At 38.0% G+C, this 26,132-nt stretch overlaps 1 protein-coding gene across 1 annotated transcript in view; it reads left to right on the forward strand.

The window, feature by feature from the left end:
- LOC127029104 (importin-11-like) overlaps nucleotides 1-26,132 on the forward strand; it is a 106,198-nt gene that overhangs the window by 60,414 nt on the left and 19,652 nt on the right. Inside the window, exons 22-29 of the mRNA XM_050914746.1 lie at nucleotides 47-160; nucleotides 3,307-3,422; nucleotides 5,035-5,111; nucleotides 13,064-13,143; nucleotides 13,609-13,689; nucleotides 17,248-17,343; nucleotides 21,855-21,968; nucleotides 22,859-22,980. Coding sequence (XP_050770703.1) covers nucleotides 47-160; nucleotides 3,307-3,422; nucleotides 5,035-5,111; nucleotides 13,064-13,143; nucleotides 13,609-13,689; nucleotides 17,248-17,343; nucleotides 21,855-21,968; nucleotides 22,859-22,980 — 800 coding nt within the window. The remainder of the gene's footprint in view (nucleotides 1-46; nucleotides 161-3,306; nucleotides 3,423-5,034; nucleotides 5,112-13,063; nucleotides 13,144-13,608; nucleotides 13,690-17,247; nucleotides 17,344-21,854; nucleotides 21,969-22,858; nucleotides 22,981-26,132) is intronic.

Genomic DNA, 26,132 nt, shown 5'->3' on the forward strand with positions numbered 1-26,132 from the left:
GCCTTGTTTCACACATTAAGAAAAAAATTTGTGTTCTGAATTTCAGATACGACCATATGTAGGATGTTTGGTTCAGTATTTACCACTCCTTTGGAAACAGAGTGAGGAGCACGATATGCTACGATGTGCCATTCTAACCACCCTTATCCATCTTGTTCAGGTAAAGTGTCGGAATCACATAAATGTTGCCAGTATCTCCTTCAGTTCTTTCTCAGACATGCCTTCGTGTTCTCTGTGTGTGTGTGTATATTAAGGTATAAGGTGTAAAATTAAGGTATGTTTTGGTTTTATAGGCTATTTCCAAATGCTGTTCAGTCTTATAATAAAGACATGGTTCTCTGATAGTGGAGGTAAACATGGCTAATGTTAAGCACTAAACTGTTTTGTTTCCAGGGGCTTGTTAGTAAAAGCAGTTCTTTAGGCAGATTTGCTTGTGTTCTGGAGGATTTTTGTTTTGGTTTTGTAATCTTGGAATTGAACCTCCTTTAGTGCCTTTATAGTCTATATAAAAGAACTTGTTCAGGCTTCCTTTATTTCCCAGCAGGCATTCAGAGTGTCAGTCTCTTCTTACAAACGTTGTGCGTGGTTCAGACTTGATTCTGCAGCATAGGCACATCTGTTTCCCCATTGCTTTCCATTCAGCTCCCAGGGATGTGGAGTTTTCTATTTTGGTTGCAAACTTTCTGTGAACGTGAGCCATTTTTAAATCATAGGCCAAGATATGGGCCACCATAACAAGCTTCACTTTGCCTGTTCTTTAAATTTGTGTTTTAATTCAGATTAGTGTCAAATGTTTCTTGTTTAAATCATAACTGTTAGGTTTAATGTCTCTCAAGGGTGTTGTTGGCACTGACTAATTGGGGGTCATCTTGTTTATGTAGAATTCCAACCCTTTTATTGTTACCATTTTTACCATTACCTTTTTACTGCATAACTCTGATACCTATTATGTCCTTTTGCAATGATTTCTGCAACATGTTTATATAGCATATGGGGAAAAAATATTTTATTTTATCCCTTCTTAAATTTCCCAGCTTTTATGATGTTCTCTTCTGCTTTGTTCATATTTTATGTGAAACAAAGATAATAGCAGATCTGAGCTGCCTGCTTTGTTATATAATAGATTTGTATCACATCCTATTATTTGTATTTCAATCTTTGATTTTTTTTTTTCTTCTTTTGAGTATTCATCTGTGCTCATAATTTTCTTTTTAACTATACTTGAATATCTCCTCTTTTTCAATGTCTGTTTTAAAACAGAATGGTCAGAACTATTAAAATATCTGTGAGCAGGGACTACTATCACCTTACCTTTGTTCGTGGCTGCGGCTTCTAAGTGCAATAATAAAAAAAATTATAGTAATACTGAGAATAAAGGTGAACATAGTTATTCTCAGACCATTTTTTTATTGTAGATTTTTTTGTATATCTGTGTGTTGTAGGAAACTTTTCCTTTGCCAGAATATATTGCTTACATTTATTAACATTAGGTTTCATTTGCCCGTAGTTGTTCATTTAGCTAAGTTTGTTTAGTTCACTTAGTGTCTTACAGTTCTCAAAACTCAAGAAATCTAGATAACTTTTGGTCCCAGATTTTGCTATATAACATTAATAGCTATGTTGAGCAACATTGTATCTAAATGGAAGTTGCTAGTAATCTGTAGTCAGATAAATGAGTTTTGACCTTTTGGGTGTTTTCGATTCTTGATGGTAATTTGCCTCTCTTCCCTGCTTTTCTAAACATGTACAATAAATTCCCTAATTCCTCTAGAGGCTTACTGTAAGTACCTTGGTAGAGAATTTTGGAAGCCTACAGAAATTATTAGCTGCTTGCTTTATCTAGAGATAATAGTTAAAATTAACTGAATTTCTTATCAGTGAAGGAAAAGAACTTGGTATAACTTAAATAATCCTTAAACTTGAAATATCTAGAAATATCTGTGCTGTTGGCAGTAAAAATGCAAATAAAATGTAGTAGGTTACTGAGGAAAGATTGAAGAATAAAACAATATGTAGTTATATTGCCTGCAGAATCTGTGCTATTAAGCACTTCTTTAATATGGGCTATATGCCATCCCACCTTCTCCAACCCCTACTACATCTCAAAAAAGATGTTATAGAACTAGCAAAGATCGAGAGAAGGGCTCCTAGGATGTAGGGCAGTGTCCATACAGGAACAGACTGAATATGTAGGCAGTCTTGAACTTGCAGAAAGGCATGACTTTCTGGATAAAGGATATTATTATAGAGATCTATGAAAACATTAACAGTGGAGAGAAAGTGGAAAGGGAATGATTACACATTACAACTAAAGGAAAATTTAGGGTTCTTTTAAAAGCAGAGTTAGTTCAAACAAACACAAAATATATTTTCACAATATACGAATTGTGGAACTTCTCGTTACTGGCCACAGTAGAGGCCAAAAGGATAGGTGGACTCAAAGAGATTAGACAAATGTACGGAAGATCCTTCTTCTTTTAAGACAAGTTTGTTTAAATAAATAAACTGTTCCACAAAGAAGCTTTAACTGAGAAACATAAAATAATTTTAAATTTTAAAGTTTCCAAATATAGTAATTATGCAAAAGCAGCATTCAACTAGCCTCAGTTCTCTTTAGTAATATTACAAAATAGCCAGTAGTTTCCAATTTAAGAATTCCAATCTTTAAGATTAGTTTTAATTTATGATTAGTTTTGACAATAGTTATCTCTAGCTTATTTTTAAAAATTAGGGTTTTTTATTAAGTGATCGTTGAAAAATTTTTTTACTTTGTGTTCTTGGGAAGACATCTTTGTGTATTACTCATGGATCACTTAATAAAATCACTGTCATCCATCTGTGATTCTTTGTTTAGGAATGAAAACAAACCCTTTTCCTGATTCTTAGAATATGTCAAAAGATTTAGGATGTGGTAAGATCCAAAGAGTAATTCTTTTCTTAATCTTTAACACATTTTATTCAGCATTTAGTATTTGTTAAAGCTGTGACCTTTCCCAGAAAGAGAATGACCAATGAATGTTTTTAGGAATGTGTATTGTTTATAATTTTTTTCTTGCATACCATTGATAAGCTGCTTGTTCTCTAAAAACTTACGTAATTTTCTCAAGACTTGTTGAGAAAGCTCAGGAGTATCAAACTAAATATTTTCTTTTGTATGAAATGGTTGCAAGTTCAACCTTTGATTTCTTGAATGCATGTTTACAGTATGCGAATAGAACAGCATCACAGATCTTTTTCAGTGCTGTTCTTGAAATGCTTGAGTTGAGGTTTTTGAAGTATTTTACATTTTTTTATTTACTTTTATAGGGACTGGGTGCAGACAGCAAAAATCTCTATCCTTTTCTACTTCCAATTATTCAGCTAAGTACAGATGTTTCTCAGCCTCTGCATGTCTATCTTCTGGAAGATGGTTTAGAGTTGTGGTAAGAATGTTCTTTATCAAATTCTAATTTTTAAAATTTTATTTTTGTATCCCTGGAAGAAAAAAAAAGATTTAACAAAAGCTTTGACTGTATTAAGAATTTATACGTTCTTGTTATCTTACCTTGACATCATCTATATCATACCTTTTCTCAGAAGAGGTGAGGTTAGGAAGTAAATAAAAGAAACACAATTAAAAATAACTGAGTAGGTAATCTATTTTCAAGCAGTTGATAGCAAGATACAGTTCTGTTGTGAAAATGAACAGCAAGACAAAAAGTCTAGACTCACTATAATGTGCATGCTAATCTAACAATTTGACATGCTTGACTGGGAGCACATTAACCCAATGATTCTCAGAGCTGGTCACTGGAAGAGATGGTGAGTTTACAAGGATAAAATGCAGGAGAAGTCATCTTCCAAGTCTCAAGCTATCTGGTGACTGAACATAAAACAACAAGTGGCACTGTGATTGGTTTGCCATGAGGCTAATTTGTTTGTTTCTGGTGCAGCTGACACTCTAAAAGGAGGAAACCGTTACCTGGACTGAATTCAACATGTTTGTTTCCTGCAGAAAAGGAATATATTGAGTTTGTCTTGAAATAGTGAGGGATTCCTTTGATATAAATTGTAGATTTGCATTTGAATTACAAATACTTAACTTAAAAGTGATCTGTTTTATGTGCAGCAAAACTAAGATTTATAATGCTGGTGGTGGTGGGGGAGCAACTTCGAAGTGCAAGTTCTTCATAAAATTTAAGATGGGCCTTTTTAATGTATCAGTTCAGAACTTTTATATCTTCTTAATAATACTGATCATGAGGTGGTTATTCTGATGCCTATGCAGAAGAATGTATATATGATATTTTAAGATGTCCTAGAGCATCAGAGAAATCTGGATGGGGCTGGCAGATATGGCTGGGACACTGACTGCTTCCTGAACCAAGAGCAGGAGGCCAGCTAAGATACTTTACATAATCAAAAATGTTATTTAAATACAGTAATCCTACACCTGAGATCTGGGAAGAAACTGGAATGTGTTGCTGTGGCTTTAAGTATGAATTTCTTTTATAGTTACTGTTTTCAAACCTCAGGAATTTTAAATTGATGCAAACAGCGCTGAGCATATAGTCATTCTTTTACATATGGTAATCAATGCATCATTTCAGGGAAAGAAAAAAAAAACCAAAACCAAACACGTAAAGGTTTGAGCTGGTCGCCACCACAGCTGCTCCTTAGAGGTGTAGAGCGCTACACGTGTTGTCCTTACACCATGAATATTCCTCTCTCCCCACCTTCTCTGAGTTCTGCCTGAGATCCCCAAGTTGGGTACTTAAGCATTCTCACTGCTGCATTTTTGAGGTTATGTTGTCTTTAGAAAAAGACAGTAGCATGTTTTTCTTTCTTTTCCTACCTTAGCAAGACCCGTGCCTATATTGATGGGTGTGTTGTAAAGACTAATACTGCACTTGTAACAATTCCTTGAAGCATATTTCACATTATTTAAGGATCATATAGGTGGTTACTATAAGTTACAATGTTTTACATCTGTCAGAATGATTGCTCAATGTTATTCATAGGTCATCTAAAATATTTCTCTTAATCTATTCTTAGGTTAGTGACATTGGAGAATAGTCCATGTCTTACACCTGAGCTTCTGAGAATATTTCAGAACATGTCTGCCCTTCTTGGTGAGTCTTTTACTAATAAAATTTCTGGTTGTTTTTTTTTTTTGTTTGTTTGTTTGTTTCTTCTTTTTTTCTACTGCCAGTGTTATTCATGCATTAATTAATGCTGCTGTGGCTACAAGAACTAAGGGGCTGGCAAAATTGTAACTACTCAAAAATGAAGAACAGGTCTTTATTGTTTGACTTTCCCATCTTCTTTAATATTTATTATCTACTTACCCTAGTTCTGTTTTTTAATAAATTGATAGCTGCTTTGTACCCAAAAGATAAGACAAATTTCAGTTTATCATTTCAGAGGTTTTTTTAAGAAGTTCCTGAAATTTAACACCAAATGTGCTGAGTTTTACTGATATTGATTATATAAAATACTTGCCTGTTCTACTTACAACTAGAATGATGATTTCTAGTCTGAAGAATTGAAGTTTCCATTATTAGCTTTTCCATTATTCAGTTAATAACTATGTAGGAGGTTTTCAAACTGCCTAAATATGTCTTTAAGTGTATTGGGCAAGCAGCACTGAAATTAATAGTAGTAGTTTTGCCTGAGTTGTTGACAAAATATAAACTTATTAATGAGGATTAAGATTCAGTGCTTAGGAAATATTGATTTTTGGGGGTTTTTTGTTTTGTAACTAAAGGGAGTATAAAAATTTTGCAGTTTAATTTTATTATGTAAATATGTTTTTGTTTAATGAAATCTTTAACTGTGCTTTTGTAGGAGCTAATATAGCAAATGGATTCTTTTTTTAGAGGAATGTGTTTATAAAATTACAGAAGTTGGCTTTTTAATTGATTACTGTATTCAGCACTTAATATTTTATTCTGACTGAAGGTCAATAGAAAGTTGCATCACGGTGGGTAGGTGCAAGATACTGCCTCCTGTTATTTCTCTGTGTATACTAGATCTCTAATGACAGAAACTGTGCTCAGGAAAGTAGTGTTTTGTAGTGGTTTTAGTATTTAACTCCAGAGCTATCTCTTAGGTTCTGTAGCCGACATACTATTTATCTTCATTCTTATCTACACGCCTACCCTTCCTCCTCTTTGTTCTGTGTTAGTAGTAGATAGAATCTGCTACAGGAAGTTTGCACTATACAAATGGTCTTGATTTTCATAGTTGTATCACACTGCTGTTCTGCTTGTGTTAAATTCGGAAATAATCTGTATTTGTGGTTTGCTTATATTTGCTACTGTTATTTTCTCCCCACCCTGTCCCACCTGGTCCTCATGCGATACTTTCCAGTGTAGTGATGAGTATGAATAGAAACCTTGGCATATTCTTCTAACAAAAGGTGGAGGTATTCAGAAATCTTCTATACTTGTAACTATTACCTTATTTTATGAATGAATCCTGGAGACTAGTGATGCTCTCCTTTGGGAAAAAAATATATCCTCAAGGGAATGTTCCTTGTTCTGAAAAATGAAAGCTGTTCTATGATGCTGATACAGCAAGTAGTACAGTTAAGCTAGGTAGGTTTTCCTTAAGGTGAGGCTTCAAACACAGTTCTTTCAAATCTTTTTTTTAATCAGGGGATGGGGTCGAGTCGCAAAAACACAGCAGCCCTTGCAATGTGTAATCATAGACCAATTTCCTCATATAGACTTCTGATACTACTTTACTTTCTGAGCATTTTTCTGAGAGCCTTTTGTTTTCTGAGTGTCATGTCAGGCAGAAATTTTGATTGCCGTGGACCAAATGGGTGTGTGTTTTGCTAGAAAGCGGAAACCATTCTGGTACGCTCTTTGCCTGCAATTCCCTTCTGTTTACATCAGGAGAATCTAGCTGGACAGCCTCCACACATCGTAGCCATGGCAGTGTGATGTTGAAATAGAGCTTGAATCTTAGATTAGTGCTAAATGTTTTAAAAAATTGGTGGTTATAAAAGCAGTACAATACTTCCATCCAGTACCCCTCCAGCAGCTACTTTATTGATTCAGTATACTTGTAAAAGGGATACTTAAATCCAGTGCAACAGCACAGTTTAAGCTGCAGCCCCTTGCAGAAGAAAATGTATTGATCGATGATGATCAACTGTGCAAGTTAGTTAATTAACCGTTCAGTCTTAGTTCTGTAGTACAGTTTCTCCAGTATACAAGTGGCAGTATTCACCTGAAACTTCTGTCATTTAAGAACAAACACTTCCTATTCTTCTCACCACATTGATGTAACTGTCAGGACAAGGTATTTTAACTGGGAAGTCTGCTGTTTTCAGTTGGACAAATGCAGAAATCCATTCAAATTTTGAGATCCTCAAATGTAAACTTTCAAAATCCTGATGTCTTGTGTGCTTTAGCTGCCTGAGATAAGGCAAAACAAAAAGTCTACCTGAGACCAGTTCTCAATTCAGTCTTAAGCTATCAAAGTGGAAGCCAAAGGGCGGATCTGGTGAAGGGAAGTTCTGAGTAGATGATTGCCTTGCTTACGTCTTTTGGAACAGGGTGGAGAACTAGCTTCAAGGCACTACAGAAAATGATTTTGTTGAAAATGAAATATAAGGAATATGAACCTCCTGACTTTTAGTTTCTGAATTTATTCTTACTGAATGGAATTACTCTAATATACAGGTAGTGTAACTATTTTTCTGGTGTGTTTAACTGCTCCATCAGTAATTAAATCCTTCAGAAAAAGTGTCCTATTAGAGGTCAACACAGTTGAACTAGAAGAGCTGGAAGGAAGGGAGGGAAGAAGTTCATACACGAGACTTTTGGATGTTAGAGGTATATAGCAGATTCTGTCCTGCTGAAGAGGAGGAAACAGATGTGGCAAGAAGTCATCAAACTGGAGAGGGAGAGAAGACATTTTATCTTCTTCATGGTCGGATTATAGCATTTTTTTTAAGTCTTGCATAAATGTTACTTATTAGAGATATTCCTATACAATAATAGGGGACAAACTACTGTGGGAATTGAACAGTGTATGTAAATAGATACAGTGCAGTTTTGATAACTCAGACCCAGAGGAACTGTGGAAAATAATATTGATAACCATTTATATAAAATTAGATGGCTTGGTTATGTTGAAGGAGGTACAGATAATAGGCTGGATTGTGTATTATTGAGATTGTTGGTTATTCATTGTGTTGTAGATTTTGCTTTGCATTAATTGCCTTTGTGGGCAAGGTCCTGTGGGACTTGATTGTGACTGTATACAATATTTTTTTCAGAAAATTCAGGTGTGCAGTGATAGATTGTCAGTTCTGATTCAGGACCCTTAAGAGCTCTTTGAGCATCTAGTGTTTCCCATTGGATTTGGGAGTTTAGCTTAACTATCAAAGTAAAAAAAACTTGATTTAAGATTTCTGCATTGTAACAGTACGTTTTCTTCAGCAAAGTGGTATAAAACTGAATGAGATATATTGTGCACAAATTATGTCTGGTAGTTTTTGAAGTGTGCTATGAATATCATTTAATAGAAAGGTGTTGCTGTGTTTTGTTTCCTGTTGATGAATGCATGTTTAGATGACAGCAAATGAATATATCATCTGTTGCACAATTTTTTTGAAGTGCTCTTAAGATGCTTACCAAGACTATGTACTGCATAAGCACTTGCTTGTCTATCATTGCTTCCTGGTCTACCAATAATACCTTAGAAACCTGAACTTTGAAGACCTCTGTGCTGCCTCCTCTCGTGCTTTCTCTGCTGGAGCTGATTGTCTGTCTTATTGACAAGAATACCTTCAGTGTTCTTTGACTTTCATTCCTAATTTAAATTTACAGCCTAGAGAAGTAATTGCTTGCCATTGCTTCTCCTGCATCTTTTAGGAGATTTTTTTAAAAACACGCTTATCTGTTGGCAAGCAATTCCAATGCTTGATGTGTAAAAAATTGGTTTGAGATTTAGTTAATGATTTTTTTTTTTTTTAGTGATTCATACTAGGTTTTTCATTATTTGAACATGCCTGTATCATGGCCATGACACAGGCCTGTGGCATATATCACCATAGGTATATGTCAGTGCAATGACATCTCTTTAATTTTTAACAAACAACTGAAAGGGGAAAAATAGAGAAATGTTTCTGATTTTTCTTTTTTAACTAGTCTGAATGTAATATATAGTTGTTTCTTTTCAGATATATTCATCTTTCTGAAAAGAGCTTTTCATATCCATTTCAGAATACTACTGCTGTTGGAACTGGATGTCAGAGGAGTTGTACAAATCAGTTAATTTGCTTATTAAAAAGTAATCAATGCTATCCTTAAATTTTAAAGATACAGGAGGAGAATGTTGCATTTGATATTGTCGTGGTTTAACCCCAGCCAGCAACTAAGCACCACGCAGCTGCTTCCCCCTCCCCCAGTGGAGTGGGGAGGAGGAAAGGAAAAAAAGTAAAACTCGTGGGTTGAGATAAGAACAGTTTAATAACTAAAGTAAAAATAAAAATATACTACTAACTAAGAATAATAATAATTGTAATGAAAAAGAATACAACAACAAAAAAAAAGAAATAAGAAAAGACAAGTGATGCACAATGCAATTGCTCACCACCCGCTGACCGATGCCAGAGCCGCGATCCACCCCGCCCCGGCCAACTCCCCCCTGTTTATATACTGGGCATGACGTTCCATGGTATGCAATACCCCTTTGGCTAGTTCAGGTCAGCTGCCCCGGCTATGCTCCCTCCCAGCTTCTTGCACACCTGCTTGCTGGCAGAGCATGGGAAACTGAAAAGTCCTTGGCTTAAGATAAGTGCTACTTAGCAACAACTAAAACCTCAGAGTGTTATCAACATCATTCTCACACCAAATCCAAAACCCAGCACTGTACCAGCTACTAAGAAGAGAGTTAACTCTGTCCCAGCCGAAACCAGGACAGATATGAAGACTTGATTTCACTTGCATAACTGACCTTCCTTCAAAGATTGTGGTGCTATCACTGATGTACAATAATCGTTCACAGCATAATTGTAATATTTAATTTTCATATCAGCACTGCTAATGTTTAAATTCTGTTGAAATATAATTGCCCTATAGAGGGGTTGCAGAGGTTCTTTAATCCATCTCAGTGCAGCAGATTGAATAATGTGGAATGGAGGAATACATTAATTCTTTGAGGATGGATGTATTTCTGCAGTGAGACTGCTTAAAATGACAGTTGAATGATATAATTTCAGATTGGCAATATGGTCAAGACATACCTGTTTCAAGAAGCATCAGGTTTAATGTGCCTGTGCTGAGCTTGTAAAGGTAATGGCAAAAAGCAGGTTACAGGAACTGGAATAATTCCTCTGGTTCCCAACAAAACCCAGAGGAGGCTAAGAAAGTAATTCAGAAAAAGATGTGTTTGATTCAGGAAAACCCAGCAAGAGTATTGATGCATTATTGATTTCTAAAGGTAATCAGTTGAAGGTAATACCTTTTTAGAAAAAATGCTTTTACTGAACATTGAGCTTTACACACAGATGAGTGACTGAAATTCTGTGGTTTCCAGGACATCTATCTTACCTGCTTTTTCCTTCTGTTCTGAAATAACTTATTGCAATTCTGCTACTCATATTTTATTACCTTTGTATCAGTTATCACAGAATGGAAAGTTATGGAAAGCTTGGTAGCATTTCATGTTTATATGACCATTTCTTTACAATTTGTCTACTGCATCAGTATCTGAAACTTAAAATATGGTTGTATGTTGTGGTTTAGGCCCAGCCGGCAACTAAGCACCACGTGGCCACTCGCTCACTCCTTCCTTCCCCCCCCAGGTGGGATGGGGAGGAGAATTGGAAGAAAAAGGTAAAACCTCGTGGGTTGAGATAAGGACAGTTTAATAGGACAACACAAGGAGAGAAGAAGTTATTGTCCTGGTTTCGGCTGGGACAGAGTTAACTTTCTTTTTAGTAGCTGGTACAGTGCTGTGTTTTGGATTTAGTGTGAGAATGATGTTGATAACACTCTGAGGTTTTAGTTGTTGCTAAGTAGCGCTTATCTTAAGCCAAGGACTTTTCAGTTTCCCATGCTCTGCCAGCAAGCAGGTGTGCAAGAAGCTGGGAGGGAGCATAGCCGGGGCAGCTGACCTGAACTAGCCAAAGGGGTATTCCATACCATGGAACGTCATGCCCAGTATATAAACAGGGGGGAGTTGGCTGGGAGGGGCGGATCGCGGCTCAGGAACTAACTGGGCATCGGTCAGCGGGTGGTGAGCAATTGCATTGTGCATCACTGGTTTCCTCCCCCCCCCATTCCTTTTTTTTGTTATATTCCTTTTCATTACTATTATTATTATATTTTATTATTACTATTGTTAGTATTATATTTTACTTTAGTTATTAAACTGTTCTTATCTCAACCCACGAGTTTTACTTTTTTTCCCTTTCCTCCTCCTCACCCCACTGGGAGGGGGAGGGGGAAGCGGCTGTGTGGTGCTTAGTTGCTGGCTGGGGTTAAACTACGACAGTAATAATAACAATAATACTAATAAAAGAATATACCAAGCGAGTGATGCACAATGCAATTGTTCACCACCCGGAACCTGATGCTCAGCCTGTTCCCGAGCCGCGATCCCTCCTACCCCCTGGCCAGCTCCCCCAGTTTATATACTGAGCATGACGTCATATGGTATCATATGGTATCGAATATCCCCTTGGCTAGTTCAGGTCAGCTGTCCTGGCTGTGCCCCCTCCCAGCTTCTTGTGAAAATTAACTCTATCCCAGCCAAACCCAGGACATTGTATCATTAAGAAAAAAAGCTGCAGGCCTCCAAGGAGAATGCAGTAACTTCAAGAAAAAAGTGTAATACTAGTAATAAGCTATTAAAGCTAATATATAGATGTATTGGAATCTTTTGATGAGGATATTGGATGGATAGGTAAAAATTAATCTCTTTTCGAGTCAAGATATGTGAATATTCCAAATAAGTGATAACAAGACATGACCTGTCCAAGCACTGAGATATGAAAGTAGCCATGCATTCAAAGCTGTCCAATGGCCATGCCAGGTAACAGAAGCATTAATGCTCTTTCTAATGGGAGGGAAAAGAAGAGAAACTGCCAAAACTCCCCAGAACTTTTCAGATGTTATAATGGAAAACAGTAAGGAACTTTATTTAAAACTTATATTAAAATATTTTCCTGTTGGCTCTCCATGATTATTTTATTGGAATATTAATTAAAGGTGGTAGAGCAGAAGTCCACTTACTTTACCAAGAGTAGTCTGTGTGCCAACCTGGTTTTAAGAAAATTTAGCAAGCCCTTCGAGGTTTTTTGGTGTTCTGTTTTGTTTTCAGACAACAAGGGCTGTTGGCTTTCTGCGCTAGTATCAAACTCCAAGTAAAACTTTGAAACCTTTGGTTTTGCTATGAATTGTGTTTGTAGTTGTTCTGGGGTGATTTTTTTTTTTTTTTAACAGTGTTTCAGATACTGCCTGAGGACATGTCTTTTTTTTCCTCTTTCTTCAAACTGCTACTGTATACCATCTCCCGTGTGTATCTGTCTCTTAAATGGATATGCTTTCCTTACTGAAATACTCAAGGTATGACCTAAAGCTCAGTGCCATTTGATGTGGCACCTGGGTCAGAAGAGCAGAACTGCAATCTTTCTTTCACTCTTTCTACTCAGCATTTACTGACTCAAATGTGAGAGATCATTCACCAGTAATTGCAGGTCTCTTAAGTATGTGTTTCATTTGTTCTGTCTTTAATATCTTCTTAGCCCACTATCGCATCCAAAACTTGATTTTTTTTTTTAATTTTTTTATTTATTAGCATTAGCTTTTGAGGTCATAGGATTTCTTGTGCTTCCATTTGAGAACATGAGAGCTGTTATCATCCCTCTTTTGTTATTGTCTCTAGCAGGGAGACAGAACCTGAATGGTACTGAATCTAAGATAACTTTTTTCTATTTGTAGGCATCTGGCACTTAAATGCTGTGTGAGGAAAAAGACTTTTAGAAGTGAATCATTTTAGTTGTATTTCAATGTGATGATGACGTTCTGAATTGTGATTTTTTTTTTTCTTTTTTCTCCAGAGCTGAGTTCAGAAAACCTCAAAAACTGCTTTAAGATCATCAATGCTTATATTTTCTTATCATCTTCTGAATTTTTACAGGTATGTTACCATTATATAAAGCTTCATATTAGCACCTTAGTTCCCTACTGGCAAACTGTTTTTTGGTTGGTCCCGTCATGTCCGTGTGTCCCCCCCCCCCCCCCCCCCCCCCCCCCCCCCCCCCCCCCCCCCCCCCCCCATGTTGGGAAACATCGTACACACAGACATTTATACTCTTACTCATTTATGTGTATACAAGCATATTGTTCTGATGTTAGCTCTTTATGGCACATGGTGGACACTCAATCAAATCATATTTGAGAAAGATTATTATTTAGAATTAATGTTTTGTGGCTTGATTTAGTATTTTGGTACCTGAAAAGGTCCTATGCAGGCTAGTAATACTTATTCTGTTAATTATCCTGCCATGTTAAAATTATGATCATAAGTTCTAGCAGGAAATAGCAGCAACACCCCCCCCCCCCCCCCCAAAAAAAAAACCCCTTCTTTTTCATTTAATTTCAGATGTATGCTGCTGACTTATGCCAGTCATTTTGTGAACTCTTAAAGGACATAACTACTGAAGGTCAAGTTCAAGTTTTAAAGGTAGAGTCTAATGAAAATAATGTTAATACCCAGATATTCATTTCTGGACATCTGTATTCTTGGTAGTGTTTTGTCAGGTTAGAGTAATATTTTCAAGTATGATGAATATAGAACGTGTAGGAAAAAAACAGCTTATTTAGCACACGTCATTGGAGTCAGTGGTGTTTTAAACTACATATTTAAAGTGTGTGTGTGTATAGAGAGTGCATATATACATGTGCACACAAATATATTTTAAAAAAATACTAATTTTCCCAAGAGAAGGTTAGTATAGCCCCAAAGAGAGCACCCTAAAAGATAATTACCTAACACACTGTTCCTGTACCTTCTCTGCAGTCCTTTCTTTACTTCATGTGATTCCAAGGTGTTGTCCTTAGGTAAATGAGTTCTAAGCTAGTTTGAGTCTGAGTTTGTACAGATGGATTTAGATTAAGAGATCTTTCCCATTTGATTATTTTCTAGATTACTAGAGAAAGGAGGTTAGTGAGGGCTTGGACCCTCGTGAAAATAGTTTGTTCTACAGCCTGGCAACAGCACGCTTAAACAGCCAGATGACCAGTCACTGCATCACAAAGATGATGCTATTCATAGAAAATCTTGAGAGCATTAAGTCGCAAAGCAAGGATTGTGTTTGGATCAAAGTAACTTGATTCAATCTTTGGCTATCAGTGGACTCATGGAAGTTAGAGTTGTTCAATTCTAATTGAATTTTGGAATGGAGAAGAGTACCAAAGTATAACATAAAAGATACTCACACTTCTAATTACAAAATAAAAAGGCAAAATTAATCTAATTAATGAGTTTTAGAAGCTGTCCTAATTCAGTTTTCAGCTTGGTTCAGAATTCAGAAAAATATTTTTCATTATTTGGATGAAAATGCAACACTAAGAAATTATTTAACCCTAAAAAAGCCAAAATTATACTTGTGTATGAATAATCTGGGTTCATTTTGAGTGTTTCTAATCAAAATGTAAAAAGGTAGGTATTTATCTAATTGCTGTATCTAGCCATCCAAATTGTGAGTTTTGTCTCTACCCTATCAGCTAGTATTGATTCCTTTGCTCATACAAACAACATTATTATATCTACTAATTTTTTTATATATTAATTTTCCTTTTCAGTATTCAATACAATAAGAAAAATAATCATATGGTTCAATTTTTGTAACTGCACATTTGAATAACTGGCAAGATAAGGGTTAAGTAATGAGTCTGCATACATGTGTATTATTATAAAAACTGTTTAGGTGATTTTATGATTAAATAAGCACTAAAGGATCAAGATTCACTTTTTGGGTTTTTTGCTGCATTTCTGTATGACTGTTAGAACTTAATAGGTCTAGAGCCAAGCTTTTCCAATCTTTATTGAATGTTGGATATATGTGCTCTCTTTATCACATTCCTTTGTGTAGCATACTTGCATTTGTACCATGACAGTGTTCAACTAATCTTTGCTTTTGTCATGAATTGCTGTTGTAATGGCAACAACTGCTTAAATAGAGTTGCTAGAAGCTTTTCAAAGTATTTAAAAAACTATTTTCGCACAAACTTCAAATGGTATTATGAAACAGATGTTATGTAATTCATAAGCTTTTAAAATATTAAACATGATACTTTAAATGTGCCTTTTGAAGAATTTCAGGAGGAAATAAAATTGGAGTATGCACTGAAAGATAGTTGAGTAGTAACTGTAGCGTATTACTTTTTATGTTTCCAGTGGCTGTACTTGGAACTCTGTGTTGCTTATAAAATCTTGGACTTGATTTCAGTTCATTATACATGTAATGGAGGCAAAAATTAGAGCCCACCTACCTCTTTGGGTTGCACAACTGCTTGCAGAATCCCAGGAAAGGAAAGCAACAGAAGTTGATAGTCCTCTCCATTTGTAGTTCTTCTGTGAGGAGCTTAAGGACTCTAGTCCCGTAGTTTAAAATGTCAATTCATTTCTATCAATACTATTATTTAGAGTCTATAGTTGGGCAAATGTTTGATGCAGCAGCTTGTAATCTGATCCCTAAAATGTAATGATGCTGCTAATATAGTATCATTTATCCACTTGGCTCCCAGTGTGACCTTGCATTACCCACAAGGTTTGTCCAGTATACTTTTGAACACCTTCCTAGTATGCCTACCTGCAGAGGGATAACTGAGATATAATCCATGTAAGTATTTTTATAAAAAAGAAAATGTTTTGTCAGGCATCACTATGCTGACTTGTTAAACAAAAAAACCCTAAGATAAATATTGGGAAGATAAACACCTGGGAGCGTTCTCTGAAATATTTTCTTACAAGCAGCTTTGGCTGGATTGAAAATAGACATTAGAACAGTAAATAAATGGATAAGGTTGAAAAACATTAATTTGGACTGATAAGACTATTTATTTCAAGATTGCTGAGGCTTGATGTGACTTGATTTTCTAATTATCTGAGAGAGACCATCAAAGGTTTGAAAAGATTCTGTACAAGAAACAAATGAGTTAGCCAAAACTTTCAGTTCCCAGAAGATATGAGTGGGGGAAAAGTTATGGTTCTCCCCCATATAACAGTATGTTAAAGGTCTACAAAATTGAGAGGCAGTGAAAGGGGTCAACTCCTTAACATCTCTCTCAAGGCAAGAAATAGGGGCTATTAAATGAAGCTAGTAGGAACAAGGTTCAAAAAGAAAAAAAAAAAACCCACACAAAAAAACAAAGCTCTTTCTTCAAGCAGCAGGATTTTTACATAAACATGGATTCAGGGGAGACTGGACAAGAGCACAGAAGAATAGTTCCTTGAGGAAGTCCCCCTGAGCTTGAAAGTAGGTGGAGACTGGGAAGAGCATTTAAGGGAGGTACCTTTATATGCTTGCCCCATTCTTTCTTTTTTATACACATCTGTGCATAGATGTGTGGTCTCTATCCTTACTCCCCATAGGAGTGGCTAGGTATCAGCCCATTATTCTCACAGCCTCTTCCCCTCTCCATCTTGGTTCAAGGAGAGAGCCCAAACAGCTGGGGAGAAGAAAGCCTGAAGAACACAGAAAAAAAAAATTACTTCGGGGAACAGCTCATAGGGGAAGAAAAAAAGAGCAGAGAATAATGTAAAAACTGGGAATGAGGGGTGGGGGGGTTGGGGTGTGTGTGTACTGAGAATAGCACATCTTACTTGATCACCTGCAAAGAGATGGTAGGTCCTAATCAATGGTTCTTCAAAAAAGTGACAGGACAAAGCTATGGAAATAAGCCTTAAACTGCTGGCACTCCTCCCTGTCAACCCACCTCATCAAGCTGCTTTTCCTGGGGCTGGCCAGCTTTGCCAGGGCCAGGAGGAAGCTGATGAGGAGGTGCTTGGCTAGGTGGGTTTCACTTGGCATGTCAGTTTTCATCAGGTTTGTTATGCAGATCAGGTTTGCAGAGTACTTCACTAGAATATACTTTCAGCAATCCTGGGTTTTGCTGGTATTTAATGGTAAACATCCTACCAGAACTTTATATATAGACCAGTATATGTAGTTTTAAAGCTACAGTTAAGATTTTAAAATGTACTTTACTAATTGTCTAATTTGCTTTTGTTCTTAAGGTTGTGGAAAATGTCCTAAAAGTAAACCCTGTTTTGGGTCCTCAAATGTTTCAATCCGTTCTGCCATCTGTATTCAGGGGGATTATAGATGGGGAGGTAAGAGTTACTCTTAAACTACTGTCTACTTTTCCTTTTGAACAGGAAAGTACCTTCTGTTATCTGGCCCAGTTTTCTCATATTGACACTGCTCTCACTTTCTCTAGTTTTAAGAGCATCTGATAGGTCTTTGACAGCTATTTTAAAAGTCTGTAAATAGTAACATAGTAGCACAAGAGTTAAAGCAACATATTAATGTATTGGGTTTGTGTGGCAAGCTTTTGGTAGCAGGGGGCTACAGGGGTGGCTTCTGTGAGAAGCTGCTAGAAGCTTCCCCTATGTCTGATAAAGTTAATGCTAGCGGGTTCCAGGACGGACCCACCGCTGGCCAAGGCTGAGCCAATCAGCAACAGTGGTAGCGCCTCTGGGATAACACATTTAAGAAAGGGAAAAAAAAGTTACAGGGGAGTGGCAGTTGCAGCCAGAGAGAGCGGAGTGAGAAGATGTGAGAGAAAGAACTCTGCAGACACCAAGGTCAGTGAAGAAGGAGGGGGAGGAGGTGCTCCAGGCGCCGGAGCAGAGAGAGATTCCCCTGCAGCCCCTGGTGAAGACCATGGTGAAGCAGGCTGTCCCCCTGCAGCCCATGGAGGTCCATGGTGGAGCAGATATCCACCTGCAGCCCGTAGAGGACCCCACACCGGAGCAGGTGGATGTGCCCTGAAGAAGGCTGTGACCCCGTGGGAAGCCCGCGCTGGAGCAGGCTCCTGGCAGGACCTGCGGACCTGTGGCCCCGTGGAGAGAGGAGCCCACGCTGGAGCAAGTTTGCTGGCAGGACTTGTGACCCCGCGGGGGACCCATGCTGGAGCAGTCTGTTCCTGAAGGACTGCACCCCGTGGATGGGACCCATGCTGGAGCAGTTCATGAAGAACTGCAGCCCGTGGGAAGGACTCACATTGGAGAAGTTCGTGAAGGACTGTCTCCCGTGGGAGGGACCCCATGCTGGAGCAGGGGAAGAGTGTGAGGAGTCCTCCCCCTGAGGAGGAAGGAGCGGCAGAAACAACGTGTGATGAACTGACCCAAACCCCCATTCCCCATCCCCCTGCACTGCTCAGGGGGGGAGGAGGTAGAGAATTCGGGAGTAAAGTTAAGCCTGGGAAGAAGGGAGGGGTGGGGGGAAGGTGTTTTAAGATTTGGTTTTATTTCTCATTATCCTGCTCTGATTTGACTAGTAATAAATTAAACTAATTTTTCCCCAAGTCGAGTCTGTTTTGCCCGTGATGGTAATTAGTGAGTGATCTCCCTGTCCTTATCTCAACCCATGAGCCTTTCGTTTTATTTTCTCCCCCTGTCCAGCTGAGGAGGGGGAGTGATAGAGCGGCTTTGGTGGGCACCTGGCATCCAGCTAGGGTCAATCCACCAAATCTAGTGTTTATTTTAATAAAATAATACAATTTTTATTCTGCTATTCCTTCATTATTAATACTGAAAAGTTCCTATGACTATACACTTAGATCCTTTGAAGGTGTTGGGGTTTTTTGTTGTGCTTTAAGACACTTATACTACTCCTTTTTAAGTGTACCTGCACCAGAGAAAAACAAACTGAAAGGGATGGGTGTCGTGGTTTAACCCCAGCCAGCAACTAAGCACCACACAGCTGCTCGCTCACTCCCCCCGCAGTGGGATGGGGGAGAGAATTGGAAGGGTAAAAGTGAGAAAACTCGTGGGTTGAGATAAAAACAGTTTAATAATTGAAATATAATAATAATAAATTGCAATGAAAAGGAAAATAACAAAGAGAGAGAAATAAAACCTAAGACAGACAAGTGCTGCAAATGAAAACAATTGCTCACCAACAACTGACCAATGCCCAGCCAGTCCCGAGCAGCGGCCCCCCCACCCTAGTTTTATTGCTGAGCATGATGTCATATGGTATGGAATATCCCTTTGGTCAGTTGGGGTCAGCTGTCCTGGCTGTGTCCCCTCCCAACTTCTTGTGCACCCCCAGCCTCCTCGCTGGTGGGGTGATGGGAGAAGCAGAAAAGGCCTTGACTCTGTGTAAGCACTGCTCAGCAATAACTAAAACATCCCTGTATTATCAACACTGTTTCCAGCACAAATTCAAAACATAGCCCCATACTAGCTACTATGAAGAAAATTAACTCTGTCCCAGCCAAAACCAACACAAAGGAGAAGATTGACTTGACCTTCTTTTTCTTCTTTTTCTGATTGACATAACTAATATGAAGAGCTGAAGGATGTGAGAACGCTTTATGTGAGATAGAAGATGCTTTAAGTTTTTCCTTGCTTAGATGTCTTAAGTTCTCCCTTTTCTCTCTCTCTTTGCCTTCAACAACTTTCCATGTTGGATAAAAAGGAGTAAAATCCAATATGCTTTAACTATGTTGAACCTTGCAGTACTAGCAGGAGAAAAAAATAATTTTATCAGCAGAATCAGTGGGTGGAATTCTCTATGCTCTTGACTTTTTTGATCAAAACCTTTGCTTTTTTCAGAGTTGAAGACTTTCAGATATCAATATTTGGCTCCCATTATTATTAAGATATTTCCAAGATTAAACCAAGTAATATTACTTAGCAATGTACTTTTTGCTGTACAGAACACAAAAAAAGATAGTTTGAACAATTTGCAGTTGAAGGAAAGACACAAAACTGGAGAGTGGATTATTAAAATGTCTTCTGATTTAAGACTAATAAATTCATTGCCCCCTATTCAAAAAGGTATTAGTCTGGGTTAACATTTTCAGGTAAATGTTGACATTTTGTTTTTCAAATAGGCAATTCTACAAAATACTTACTGTTATATTGGTAGATGCTGAGTTTAATAAAAAGAAATCTGTAGCTTCTTTTAAAATTAAAAATAATAACAAAAGATAATAAACTAATGAGCTTATTAGTGTATCCAGTTAATTTTGAGACACATGCAAATTAGTTTTTGGCACATGTTATTATAGCTTCTCAGAGAAATAAGTAACAACAACTTCAGAAATACTAAGCACTTTTTAATGTTACTAAAATTGTAAACAGTAATTTTGAACCATAATCAACTTTGAAAGTAATTTTTTAACAGTACAATATATTGTTTATTGCTTAAGATGCAGGTTTTTAAATGTAAAGTAAAATCACTTTGCAAGCTGTCTTGGCTGTTTGGGGGGAAATTGACTTTGAGATTGCCATACTTTTCCTATTGTAAGAATTGAGAAACTCTGGTAATGACTGTTCACTCAGTCTTGTGTTCTTAGAGGCTTTTAAATTACAATTTATAATTTCTAATTTAGTAAAATACATAAAGGATGCATGCAAGTATTTTCCATGTATTTCTGCTCTATACGTGTATTGGGTTTGCGTGGCAAGATTTTGGTAGCGGGGGGGATACAGGGGTGGCTTCTGTGAGGAGCTGCTAGAAGCTTCCCCTACGTCCAATAGAGCCAGTGCCAGCTGGCTCCAAGATGGACCCGCCGCTGGCCAAAGTTGAGCCAATCAGCGATGGTGGTAGTGCCTCTGTGATAACATATTTAAGAAGGGGGAAAAACTGCTGCACAATTGCAGCCGGAAGAGAGGAGTGAGAAGATGTGAGAGAAACAACTCTGCAGACACCAAGGTCAGTGAAGAAGGAGGGGGAGGAGGTGCTCCAGGTGCCAGAGCAGAGATTCCCCTGCAGCCTGTGGTGAAGACCATGGTGAGGCAGGCTGTCCCCCTGCAGCCCATGGAGGTCCATGGTGGAGCAGATATCCACCTGCAGCCCGTGGAAGATCCCATGCTGGAGCAGGTGGATGTGCCCGAAGGAGGCTGTGACCCCGTGGAGAGTCCGTGCTAGACCAGGCTCCTGGCAGGATCTGTGACCCCGTGGAGAGTCCGCGCTGGAGCAGGCTCCTGGCAGGACCTGTGACCCCATGGAGAGAGGAGCCCATGCTGGAGCAGGTTTGCTGGCAGGACTTGTGGCCCATGCTGGAGCAGTGTGTTCCTGAAGGACTGCACCCTGTGGAAAGGACCCACACTGGAGCAGTTTGTGAAGAACTGCAGCCCGTGGGAAGGACCCATGTTGGAGAAGTTCGTGGAGGACTGTCTCCTGTGGGAGGGACCCCATGCTGGAGCAGGGGAAGAGTGAGAGGAGGAAGGAGCAGCAGAGACAACGTGTGATGAACTGACCCAAACCCCCATTCCCCATCCCCCTGAGCCACTCGGGGGGAGGAGGTAGAGAAATCAGGAGTCAAGTTGAGCCTGGGAAGAAGGGAGGGGTGGGGGGAAGGTTTTTTAAGATTTGTTTTTATTTTTCATTATCCTACTCTGACTTTTGATTGGCAATAAATTAAATTAATTTCCCAGAGTTGAGTCTGTTTTGCCCATGACTGTAATTGCTGAGTGATATTCCTGTCCTTATCTCGACCCACGAGCCTTTCATCATATTTTCTCCCCCTGTCCAGTTGAGGAGGGGGAGTGATAGAGTGGCTTGGTGGGCACCTGGCATCCAGCTAAGGTTAACCCACCACAATATGTTAAGTATCTTTTTCTTAATTAAACTAGAACCCCTTTGTTTTGGTTTACTTTTGTTTCAGAGATACCCAGTGGTGATGTCTACTTATCTGGGGGTCATGGGTAGAGTTCTGCTACAAAATGCAAGTTTTTTTTCATTACTTTTGAGCCAGATGGCATGTGAATTGGGTCAGGAGGTAAGAATTTTTGTCTTGATATTTCAACTGGATTGCATGTGGAAGTCTTGCATTCTTTTGACCTGAAAGAACTTTTCTGTTTTCCATGCTTGTTCTTCCCCAGTCCAACTTGAAAGGGGCTCTTTACCCTCCTTTGGTCCTTCCCCTGAACATCCCGTAACAAGTTTTACATGTTCCCACAATTCATTTAAAACATCTCATAAGAAGTTTTATACAATCTCTAAATTCTCTTCCTGCTACATCCCACAATAAGCCATATAAACCCCTTTAGTTTGCATGGTATTAAAGGGTGAAAGTTTCTTTCCTTGTCCCATCTTGATGAGTCTTACACCAGGGATAATGGTCTAATTCTCCTGTGAGAACTCTCTCTCAGTTTCTAGCGGGTTCAGTGTACTCTGTTTTCACTGATGAGGTTACTGAGGTTCTTTGACTACAAGTGTTTTACTGTGTCTTTAAGTGAAATTTAGTACGTTTTTTATCCTCAGGTATAATACAGTTTTCAAACAGGTAAAGTCAAGTCTGTTGTTGTTGTTGCTGCCACCAATGAAGGTAAAACAGAGTAAATTCACATGCTTTATATGTATTAGATTGTTATGTGAAGACTGAGTAATTCAGTGTTCTGAATCTGTGATCTGTCCATGAATTAAATTAATTTCTAACTTCTAGTTTACAGTTAATGGTGAGGGGGCTTCAGGGCCTGGAAGCACTGTCATAGAAAATTTAAAAAAAAAAAAACCTGTTGCTGCTACTTCTGTCAGGTATACGTAACTGTATGGTGTCTTTCCCAAATTGAATAATGTATTGAATTGGTAGAAAAATTAAAATAAGTGATTTTCTTAATATGCTGAAGTACTCATAAATGAAGAGGAACGTTTTGTTTCCCATTGCAGTTGGATCAAATTCTTGGTAACATGATTGAAATGTGGGTTGATCGGATGGATAACATCACTCAGCCAGAAAGAAGAAAACTTTCTGCTTTGGCATTGCTTTCACTTCTGCCATCGTTGAATAGGTGAGCAAATTTAAAATGCCTTAAATAAGAATGCTGCAAAGGCCCTTAAGATGGTTTTTAAGGTCTTTCACAATTCTACAGATAAATATTCAAATATAAGTAGTTTTGCCTCTTTTTTCGTCAAAAGAAACTTAAAAGGGTAGAATTTTCATGCTACATTATATTAACTTTTTATTTGGCTTCATAGCAATATAGTAAACTTTCTTCTATTTCATGGAAAATGTCATTTAGTAAAAGTGAGGAAACAGCACTGCGTATTTTATTGCCTGTTCTCATGTTAATATTGAACTAGCTGCTTTTCTCATCTGTGATTAAGTAGTTGCTTTAGTTGGCTTGTTAGTATTTTGGTGTCCCTTTCAGGGGACAATGTTTGTTCAGTCTTCTTTCATGTTGAGGGTAGATCTTGAACTTTCACCCTGTTTTTTCCCTTTATGACATTAAGTGGATGAGTTCCTGCGAAAGACTGTGAAAACAGTTTTTGCACTGTAGAGTTCTTATAGCAAGCAGTTTATACTATTGTCCTTTCTCTAGCCATTGTCATTGGTGGATAAACACACAAAAGGAAAGTTTTTAATGAAGATGCTGAATAATGTTACACTGACTTAAATTTTCACTACTAGAATTCATGTATAACACATGTTTAGGTCAGAGTTCAGTCCATACTTACCTTCAGATTATTCTTGTCTGCTTTGAAAGTCAGGAAGACAATATTGCATGAATTTACATTTAGTCTGCTGGATTTCCTGAAAAGTCTTAAGTATTTTCTAATGGTAATTTAGATGTTGCTTACAAATCCTAAAGCTACGTTAGTATTTGTAAAGCTGTAGAATATGTAGTCACTACCAAAAAAAATCAGGGAACTCTTACATGTATAACTTAAAGAGGTTTCATTGCTTTTAATGTGCACAGAAGCTTTCCTTTTTTTGTCCCAGATCATCAGGACAAATATCTAGCCAAAGGTGAACCAAGCAGCTGCTTTATGAGAAAGCTTTTATTTTTTTCAGTAAATGTAACAATGTTATATTACTTATGAGTATATTCAAAAGGTTCTTAAAGAGGTGTTATCTAAAATTTAAGGTGCAGAACTACATGTCTGTCTTCCTGTGAAGTTTCTTTTAAAGAGAGGAAGGAAAAAAGAACTTGCTTTAAATAATTGTGTTATTTTGAACTACCTTCAGCTGCTCCAAATTTCCTGCTGCAAGAACCAATTATTTCTGGCAGTCCTTAACACAATAAAACCTTCTGCAAATGACAGCTTTATCTTTCAGATACTCAAATAATTTAAGAAAGCTTCTTCTCAAATAAAAGCCTCTCTTTAGTGGGCATATTTATGAAAAAGCTACGAAAATTTTACTATACAACTGATAGACTGCCAGGGCCAAACATACCTTCTGACAGAATGTGTGAAATTGATTCTGTCAAGTGATTGTTCCTTCTACTAGTGAATAATGTGAGTCACTCTGGTTTTGCTGTTTCATAGAGATAATATTACTTGTGCTTGCTGCATCTCATATCTGAAACTTCTGTTAAAAATAAAATTTTTCAAAAGTAGGCTTCTTGTGCAAGTCAATTTGCAGAGTTTAAGCAAAAATGTTTTAAACAATACGGTATTTAAACAAAATATTTTGATTCATATAAACAACTTAAGAAAAGCTAAGTAATTTTTCCTGTTGGAGTACCTCTCTAACCAGATTCCTGATTAGATATTCCTTCGGATATCCAATGCCAGTTCAAGATTTCTCAGCTGCAGAGACAGAACAGAATTTTGTCTCCTGAGGATGGCAGTGAGACGGGCTCACTCGGGAAGGCCAAGCGTGCGGCTCTTCCTGCTTCAAAGTGGGGTTCCACGCTCAGCTTGCTCCTGTACAATGGTCAGGGGTGGTACCAGTAGCAAGCTCAGGTTTTCAGGATTCTGCTATAGGGAAAACGGGCATCTGCGCTGCATCTAGCACTTCCTGAGGATTTTGCTCTTTTTGTCAGTTGCTTCCTCTAGCCTATAGCTAGAGCTGTCCCAGAGAGCATCAAGTTATTTTAGAGAGGAAAGGGAGGGAATAGACAAAAGTATTGGGGGAAAAAATGAAGATAATGTGTATTCTCATTCTTCCCTCAGAGTTGCTTTATGGATAAAATGTTGGGGAAAATATTAAGAAGTGACCTTTTTTATTCTCCCTCTAAACTGTATAGTATTATTTCATTGTTTTTAGATACTTTTCTAGTTAGTGGTCGTGTTTACAACTGTACATATGTGGACTCATGACTTTCTGCTTTTTAGGTGAAGCTAAAGCTTCTATCATTATTCAGTTAAAACCAGTATGGCAAACAAAAAATAATCCTATTTCAAATATAGCTCCTTTGACTGTCATGAGTGAAGGATTTTAGAGCAGATAAGATGGGAATCGCTGCAGTGCAGTTGTAGTTCACAGTGGTTCTCAGGCTAATTAGTTGAACTAAGCAGGTTATAAAGTGACAGTTTATTAGCCAAACTATAGCTTTCTTGTGTAGGCAAAATCATCCAGAGTTATATGCAATGACATGTCTTCAGTAGCAACAGTACCTTCGCATTTTATCATTGTCATGGTTTAACCCCAGCCGGCAACTAAGCACCACACAACCGCTCACTCCCCCCCCTGCCCCCGGTGGGATGGGGGAGAGAATCGGAAGGGTAAAAGTGAGAAAACTCATGGGTTGAGATAAGAACAGTTTAATAATTAAAAAAATCAATCAAACAGAAAAGAAATAATAATAATAGTTGTAGTAGTAAGGAAAAGAGGGGAAAGAAAAAAAAAAAAAAGAGAGAGAAAAATAAAACCCAAGAAAGACAAGTGATACAAATGAAAACAATTGCTCACCACCAACAGCCAGTCAGTCCAGCCAGTCCTCGAGCAGCAGCCCCCCACCAATCTCCCCCCTAGTTTTATTGCTGAGCATGATGTCATATGGTATGGAATATCCCTTTGGTCAGTTGGGGTCAGCTGTCCCAGCTGTGTCCCCTCCCAACTTTTTGTGCACCCCCAGCCTCCTTGCTGGTGGGGTGGTGTGAGAAGCAGAAAAGGCCTTGACTCTGTGTAAGCACTGCTCAGCAATAACTAAAACATCCCTGTGTTATCAACACTGTTTCCAGCACAAATCCAAAACATAGCCCCATACTAGCT

The sequence above is a fragment of the Gymnogyps californianus genome, unplaced genomic scaffold (genome assembly GCF_018139145.2).
Source record: "Gymnogyps californianus isolate 813 unplaced genomic scaffold, ASM1813914v2 HiC_scaffold_72, whole genome shotgun sequence".
Lineage (NCBI taxonomy): Eukaryota > Metazoa > Chordata > Aves > Accipitriformes > Cathartidae > Gymnogyps > Gymnogyps californianus.